Source organism: Bactrocera latifrons, unplaced genomic scaffold (assembly GCF_001853355.1).
Source record: "Bactrocera latifrons isolate USDA-ARS-PBARC rearing strain unplaced genomic scaffold, ASM185335v1 scaffold_1319, whole genome shotgun sequence".
NCBI lineage: Eukaryota > Metazoa > Arthropoda > Insecta > Diptera > Tephritidae > Bactrocera > Bactrocera latifrons.
The window spans coordinates 11,128-19,877 of record NW_017534763.1 but is presented as its reverse complement, the minus strand read 5'-3'; the positions used below and the strand labels follow the sequence as shown (position 1 = coordinate 19,877).

Genomic DNA, 8,750 nt, shown 5'->3' with positions numbered 1-8,750 from the left:
TTTGTACAGACTTCCCTCCCTTCCTCATAGGTTGGTTTGAATGCGTGTGTGTGTTTATTGGTTTGGGCACCAGAGTTTCTTAAATGATTTCGTGCGACAAAGTTTTTTTGTTTAGGGCTTCCAAAAATGGTCTCATAACTATGCACATACAGATAAAGAGTCAATGGGCTAACGGGCTTATAGAAAAATGTATGAATATATCAGAGCGAGAGCGAGAGAGTGGGAGTAACCTTCATCCAACTTCGCTTCGCACAAACAATTTTGGTTCGTAAAGCGCAAATTAAAACGAAGGAGCAATTTCCATAATATTGCGATTTCGCAAGGAATGGTCCTTAACCTAGAACCAGGTCACTATAACTTTTACAGTTAACCTTTATACTTATGAATTTTGTATTTACTGAGAAATAATCTTAAAAATAAAGTTTAGGATTTATATTTATTACATTTAATAAAATATAATTATTAATAACTTTACACCACTGGTCCATATAAAAGCTTGCTGGTGGACGAGCTTTAATTGTTCCACGCAACTGTTTTGGGTACAAGTCATAGTGTTCAAAAGTCTCTTAAACAGAAATAAAAGAAGTTTGCAAAGTGTTGTCGCTTAAATGAAGGTGTCTTAATAAATCGGGAAACTAGAATATAGCACTAAAACTTTAAGGTTATGTCTGACCTACAATTGCCTTTTGTGGCATCAATTCATACAATTTTGGAATTTTCTTGTCAATCGCTAAGATTATTTTTTTTTTAAGTAATGCTTGCGCTTGTGGAAAAATAATGAATTCAAATTAATGCGGATGAATTACTTCATTGCTCCTCTTGCGGCGTTTCTAAATTTACCAAATATTACAATTCATGCATTTGTCACTCGGCATCGCTTTGACTTGCCTCGGCGTCGTAGTTGAAGGGCATGACGAGGTTCGTGTCGTGCTGGTTCAAGAAGATGCCGCTTACATCATCTTCGATGCCGGGCAGTGAAACCGCCTCCGCTTCAACCCGCTGTGGGGATAGACCGTCGGTGTCGCAACTCTCGTTGCCATTMCCACTTTCGCCTTGCGCCGTTGACACTCCGGCTTCATTAGCCGACCTCGGGTTTGTTAGTTGATCTGCGAGCCATGTTGGTGTGCCCAGCAGTTGGTGTAGGCTCAGTGCATTTTCATCCGTTTCATTTTCATTTTCGTTGTCATTGCCATCGTCTACTTCCTCGTCCTCCTCCTCTTCGCCRCCACTAKAGGCTGAATACAATGAATGTGATGTTGCCGAGGTATCCGACGTTGTTGAAGACGTTGACGATGTTTCCGAACTATTGAAATTGTCGTTCTCATTGCAGTTATCGTGCTCATGTTCATCGCCATTATCGTTATCGTTGTCGTTTGTGTTGTTGGTTGTGGCCGAGGCGCGCGAAATCGAGCGGTTATTAGCCGGGGTTGTGGTAACGGTGGTGGCAGTCGTTGTTTGCGTCACCGTGGAGGAGAATGTGTTATCCTCTTCCATTGCGATATTTACGGCAGTTCTTTCGTTCTCGTTTGTTGATGTAATGCACACATTTTGAGCGACGTCCAAGCTCTCTTCCCCCGCCTCTACTAGACGACTGAGACCGCTATTTTCATGCGTATCACTATCGAAATTTTCCTGCTTTGTCAAAGCGTCCAGTTCCTGCAACTCGCACACCTGTTCTGAACTTGGGGGCATTTGCTCAGTACCGTTATTGGTATTCCCGTTCGAGTTCAATGAGTCGTTGCCCTTTTCGCAGTCGATTAGGTAGGCGAGTGTTTTATTAATCTTTTCCATGGTGCCGCCATGTTTTTCTTGTTCTTTRAGCGCTTGTAAGCGACGCTGCAGTTCTATCAAATTTTGGCTGTCATCGCTCGAGTATTCAGAGTCTGAGCTCATGGCTTCCGTTTTGAAGTGTTTGGAGTCATCACTTGGCGCTTTATTTGCGCTCGGGCTCAGCTTTCGCTTTCGAATATTCGTGCTGCTGCTGTTCTGACCGCCACTGTTGCTGCTGCTGCTGGTGGTTTGCTGCGGCCCTTTCCTTCGTGAGCGCTTTGGTTTCTGGTTTCTGGAACTACGTTGTGATTTCGTACGGTGTCTTTTGATATTATAATCTTCATCATCACTGTCACTGCTTGTAGATGTTGTGTCTGTATTGGACGACGTGCAGCTGCTCTCGTATATTTTCTTGCCCCTGTGCATAGTAGTTGATGTTTTCGGTTGGTCCTGGTCTCTTCCTCGATTGCTGCGCAAGTTGCGCTTGCGACGGGAAGCTGTGCTGCGCCGTGAACGCTCGTACATTTCCTTTATACCTCTACCGCCCCCGGACGACCGCAAGCCCGTTGATGTGCTAGCACCCATATTATATAACTCCTCATGATCACGAGCTGTGTGCGAGTCGACCTCTCCCAACCCGGTTGTTATTTGTGTTGTTGAACTGTTTTTGTTATCTTCTAACTCTCGTTTTTGTTCCTCGTCGTCGACACTGGCAAATGCTGATTTCCTCAAGGGTTTTGATTCATCCACAAATACCACGTCAGAATCACTTTCTGAATTTAGACTGACAAGTTCGGGTGTACGAAGGTGTGGTGGCTTGCGCTCCAATACGAACTCGCATTCGTCACTACTGCTTGAAGTGAGTTCAATATTCTCTGTAACGGTGGGCTGTAAAGGTCTATTAACCGAAGAGCTGGAAGTTGGCGCTTCTTCGGCTGCAGAAGTTGAAGCTGCAGCTGTTCCCGCAGCACTRTCGTTTGCTGTACGCGAAGTCCCCGGCTCAAGGGAGGCTTCAAGGTCATCCAGATCAATAATATCGCCACTGACACGATTATGTGTACTTAGATTAATAGCTGCAGATTGTCCGCTTCGTCCATTTATAGAAACTGTGACGCCAGGTGCCTCGGTACCTTCTGAGGTAGTACTAACCGTGAATGACAGTAACGCTCCTACTGATCCACTAACCGACGAGTTACCTGAGCGTGATAGCACGCGGAATTCTCCGTCGTTGCGTGTACGAGAGTTACGGCTTCTCGTTCKACGTTCATTGTCATTTGAAGCATTTCCTTCATCTGACGATGCGGACGATGAGAACTCTATAACGATCTCCTCAGGTGTTTGTGGTAAATAGTGTACAGCTCGATCATAACCGATCATGTCGTATGGTGAGCGCGCGAAATTATTTAGTTCGTGTATGAAATGCGAGGTCTTTGCTCCAAGATAAGGTTGCAGACGRCGTCGAAATGCAGGCGATAAAATGTTTGTTTGAAGAAGGCTCTCATTAATACGTTCTAGCAACGAAGATACATTATGCTCCGTGTTGCGTAACAAGCAAACAATGTCACGATTGATCCATGGCATAAGACGATGCACTTGCGCAGGATTATCCCTATTAGTCACAAATATTTTAAAATATATATTAATATAGTTATTGAGTGAATACAATGGAAATACCTATAAAATCTGGCTGTACTTTCTCGGAATCTTCCCGTTATATCACAAACTGGTAGGGCGAAAAGTCGTCGATCGTATATAAAACGACGCCATAGTTGACTTAAGGTGCCACTACTAGCTATGGCATCTGGTTCCTCCTGTCGGTACATATCTAGCAGTTCGTTGCGATAAACGAGATGATTGTACACGCTGTTTCCGTTGGAACTATTGCCATGTTCTCCATTAGAAGGGGCCATGTCAGAAGGATAAAATATACCGCTGCTGGCGGGACGGATGCGGTGAGCTGAATTTCTACGACGCGGCAACTCCCAGTCACGTCTGCAATTTAGTTTTGCCATCAGTTAGCATATAATAATGTATGCGAAATACAACATCATTCCTGGGTTGGCACAGTTTATACCGTAAGATAGTTATATTATGAATACTTACCCCTCCACGACTACTGCATCAAAAATATATGGCAAGCTCCGTAGAGTGACCTCCACAGGGCGATGTGGAATTTGTACGGTGGGCGGCTGTACATGATACTCTTCAAACTGATCAATCGACTTCACATTGTGTATTATAGACTTGAATGTCTGTTTGCAAAGTGGACACTCCGGCTTAACCTTTGAAAATGTATAATTATTAACATTTAATATCCTCCTTGGCAATTTACAAACGATGACTTACCTTGCTCCATTCACACAGGCACTTGAAGCAAAACTGATGCATGCAGGAATCAGTGAAGCATTTATTTTTGCAACGTCCTAAGCAAATTGCGCAATTTGGTGGCGGTGATGCCGCCCTCCGAGCATCACCATTATTGGCTGACTCACCTTCATTTGTGCCTTGTTGGKTTTCRTCGCCCTCACTTTCACTGCTGCTAGTAGAGAGCTCAAATAATTTTATACGCATTAGAGGAGTTAATGTTTGTGGTAAATKTATGTCCTCAGCTGCAGCTGTTGCTGGAGTACCATGTTCTGGTACAGTTTCATTGGCACTGGATGTGGAACTAACAGCATTATGATTGCTACTTTCAATTCCTTCAGTTGCTCCTTGTGAGCTTCGCGCTGARCCTGAGCGACCACGCCGGGACGTATTGGTGGACATGGCCGAAGTTCGTGCACTTGAATCAGCAGCTGATGCTGGCCGTATATTGTTGGATAAATTAATGTACGAGTCTCCGGTTTCACTAGTAACTGCCGTACCCTCAACTACTGCTGGGGTAGACATTTTAATCTATTTAAATTTTCGCGAATAACAATTAATTACTTGTTTTTTCTATTTAATATTTAATGAATATTTGTGCTAGTGTGTGCACTTTATAAACTCGCACTAGACCATCGGCTGCAATAACAATTAGAGGGTAGTCGATACGATTTGTACTCTGAATAAGGTTTTTACGAGATGTACATATTCCGACTATAGATATACACTATATATTCTTTTCAATTACAAGCAGATATTCTTAGCTTGAATTTTCTATCGGCACGTTGAAATCGGTACAATTTTTTTACTTTTACTTCACTTTTGACTTYTAAATTTGTTATTACTTGATTTCGTATATGCTTCGCCCTTCTTTCTCACTCTCCGCACTTTTGCAGCAAATGAATAATCTCGATATCCGCTTGCAAATTTTCACGTTTTTCGAAAACCATATTCTAAATGTTTCTTTTGCCAAATAAGTAATTTTTTATTTCTTAGTCATATTTAAATAACAAATTTCCAATTTCTACATTGTAATAGTAAGAAAATCAATATTAATCTTATATTTTCAACAATTTTTGCACCGTACACAGAAAGTTTGGTRACTTTAATCGGACGTTTCTTTGGAATAGGCGAATGGTTGTATAGCTTTGTTCGATTTGCGATGAGAGCAAGRAAGGCGCATGCTGTAAAAAATTCACAAATGCCAGCTGATTGTTGCTTGATGTGGTTTTCTTGTCATTGGTAGGTGTCTTGGATGGATGCCTCAATTACAAGCCAAATGTAATAACTCAGGTGAAATACGTAATCGAATATTTGTTTAACTATAGCAGACAAAATATTTATATTTGATCTTAAAACCAATCAAAATTGATTAACTCTAGTAAGTTCAAATAGATCTTAAATTTTTTTACGACAATCGTTAATTAAATATAGTTTCAGTCCTTCCATTTGAATTAAACTAAAACAAGATTAAATAAAAGTGATTCACAGATTTGTGCCATGCGATAAGCAATTTTTTAGTTCAGTTTGGGATAAAAAATAGTATGTTCCGATAAGTTTTTTATTTAGCAAATTTTGTATGAAGATTATTTATCGAGTAAGTAGATAAGTCAGAGAATGTAAAAAATGTACACAAACAATGTTTTACATTCTCTGGATAAGTCAGTTCAACTGCAGCTTGAATGGGAACTTAGGCAGTGTTAATAAGAAAATTTCCAATATTTTTAATAATTTAATTACTTTCATATCTACCTACTACCAATTTTTGGTCAAAAATGTGTAACCTATAGGACCACTTGCGGATATCAACTATTGTGAAAAAGTAAATATTTATCAGAGAACGTCTATCATATGATAGACGTTCTCTGTATTTATTATACGTTAAAAGGAAATAATAACAAAAGTCGATAAAGCAGTAMTTGAGTTAGGGAATGTAACAATTAGAAATACTGACCTGGCAATGACAGCTATGKCTTTCGTTAAATGCTCGCCAGTGTTAATGCAATTTACAAACAGACGCTTTGGAAGACTATTTCGCATGTTGGGAAATATATTAATTTTTTCCATTTGAAATTCTCGAGATATATGAGTACCTTAAGAAAATAATTGGTTATACTTTTTTTTTAGAGCGACTTCGAGCATTTATTTCGATATGCTTTTGTTAGACAGTTTATTTAAACTTTTTGGGTCCAAATGCGTATATTTTTACCTATAATGACGCTATTGGTGTATCTATTGGAGAATGACTGCGGTAACCCTGCTCCTAATTTAACGAAAGACTGAAACCCATTGACAGATGCTAGCAAACGACTGTTTACAGAAAAAAAGTGGCGCTTTGCTACAAATTTGGTGAAAAATATTAATTTTTGTTTAATTTCGTTGTAAAAAATCGGCAAAATTGCGTCGGAAGGGTCAGAGCAACAACACAAGATGGATAGGCGAAAGAAGCGCACATCCACAAATCAATATATGATGTACTTGGATATGATGGAAAAGGACTCTATTTTTGCAACAGGACGCATTCCACGCGATGTTGAGAGTAACTATTTGCACAAAAAATGGAAGGAACTTTCCGATAAGTTAAATACATGTAACAGTGGRCCGACGCTAACAGCAGAAGAGTGGCGGAAGGTAAGGCTTACACCTATATWTTTGTGTATATATGTATATAAATACACTTCTGTTTGAGTCTTTCTAAAATTAATTTCCATTTTTTTTCCAGCGCTTAAACGATTGGAAGAACACAACGCGCTGTAAATATAGGCGAAGTATTTCCGGCGAAAAGGATATATCATTAACATCTCTGGAATTAAAAGCGCTCGATCTTTTTGGCAAAGTGCCAAACACTTCATCGGAACCAGTGAGTATAACCCTAAAGTGTGAGAAGGAAGATCCAGACGAAGAAATAGAGCATCAGCGTACATCTGAATCCCTGCAAAAAGAGTTGCAGGCAGCTGTTGAAGAAGCTATATGTGGCGACGACGACGACGATGTCATGCAAGATGAAAGCGAAGAGCAGGAGGATATCGTAGAACATACAATATCAAACAATGTTCAAACAACTGTAGGGAATGCGAGTACAACAGGAAATGTGGAGACTACAACCTATCGTACTATTGTGGTGGAGAACGCGCAATTTACAGATGAAGACCAGAATCAAGATCATTTGGAGTTTATCACACAGCGACGTCACACTTTGGGCACGTCATCCACATCAAGCAATGCCGTAGCAACCGCCGTGCAGACGACGGTAACAGCGGCGACACCAATCCAAACCAATGTCACAAAACTCATCAATGGTGAAATGCCGTTGAAGCGGTTGCGCACGCAGCCTCCCACCGAACAAGTAGTCTACGAAGGTACATATTCTGTGTTTGTATAATTTTCAGTTTTCTGGCAATGTAGCCTTTCAATTATTTATTTACATTTTTCTTCAGTTAAAAAGGCGCCAATAGTGCAACATCCACAACCACGAACCATTACCATACGTAATACTGCAGTGCCGCAAGCAGAATGTACCAACAGCAGTAGCAGCAGCCAATTAATGGCCCTGAGTAGTCTCACATCACCGGATGTGCGGGAAATAGCACGACAACTTAAACGCATTGCGGATGTCAAAGCCGAAAAGCTGAGATTCGAAATAGCACGCTTTAAATTCAACAATCCCGGTTTTGTTTATCATTCACCCACATTATAGTATACTTACATTAGAGTATACTTACTATAATATACACTTTGCAGCGGGAATACGATAGATTATTCACGAAATTTTGTTATAAAAAATTTTTCTACTTAGTTGTAATCGGCCCAAATATTATACTATGTCTTACAAAACGAATAGCAGTAGTAGACCTAACGCTTAACACAGACCTAAATTAATTGATTATTCCAATCGTTTCTCCTTTTTGTATTTATCATTTATTATTATAAGGTATTTTAAGTCACACAAATAAGTTACATAAATATCCTAATACTATTTGCAAGCCTGGCTATTGACGAGAAATTAGTAATTTTGTAGAACCCTACCATATGAGCGTCACTCTCAAATGCCATAGTCTTCTTTAAAGTACACAGGCATACCAGTTGGATACCTTTGCTACTTATTTGATACATGTTTTTTTTATTTCAAAAACGTATTTCATAATAATTAAGCAAAGTCTTTTTCGAGGTCTTCTTTCGGTCACATGCGTGAGGCATGGATTTGAAATTGGAGTTGAAATAAGTGAAAACTTCTTGCAAATAGGAGAACTAAATTAAGTGTACAATTGGTTTTAATTATGTGTATGTATATGTTACAGAAATATTTAAACATATGTAATACACATGTGTATGAAATTTTAAATAAATAAATTTCTCTATAAAGTTAACCTATCATTGTCGCTCACTTACTGTGCCAATGGACTTTACTTTCCCGTTTGTCTCCCAAATGGCCTAATTTTGGTATGTTTTGCTCATCGACTGCGTTGATGTGCGCTACCTAGCATTAGTGCGCTTCCCATTCGTAAGTATCACAGACGATCGTTGGTCCACAATAGCGCTTCACCGGGGACAATTWGCAAAAAATATCGTAAAATTTCACTTTCAAATCTGCATTAACATCTTTCAACTTCTTCATC

The 8,750-nt window shown here is 39.8% G+C and overlaps 2 protein-coding genes across 2 annotated transcripts; one reads left to right on the top strand and one right to left on the bottom strand.

Annotated features, from left to right (window-relative positions):
• Nucleotides 1-417: 417 nt before the first annotated feature.
• LOC108965032 (E3 ubiquitin-protein ligase Topors) lies at nucleotides 418-5,337 on the bottom strand. Its single transcript, XM_018927196.1, has 4 exons — nucleotides 4,117-5,337; nucleotides 3,874-4,052; nucleotides 3,445-3,762; nucleotides 418-3,379 (listed from the first exon to the last, which is right to left on the bottom strand). The coding sequence occupies exons 1-4, from the start codon at nucleotides 4,657-4,659 to the stop codon at nucleotides 865-867; spliced, it is 3,555 nt and encodes a 1,184-aa protein (XP_018782741.1). The 5' UTR covers nucleotides 4,660-5,337; the 3' UTR covers nucleotides 418-864.
• An 890-nt stretch (nucleotides 5,338-6,227) lies between these two features.
• On the top strand, nucleotides 6,228-8,151 carry LOC108965031. Its single transcript, XM_018927195.1, has 3 exons — nucleotides 6,228-6,765; nucleotides 6,857-7,493; nucleotides 7,572-8,151. The coding sequence occupies exons 1-3, from the start codon at nucleotides 6,565-6,567 to the stop codon at nucleotides 7,829-7,831; spliced, it is 1,098 nt and encodes a 365-aa protein (XP_018782740.1). The 5' UTR covers nucleotides 6,228-6,564; the 3' UTR covers nucleotides 7,832-8,151.
• Nucleotides 8,152-8,750: the final 599 nt, after the last annotated feature.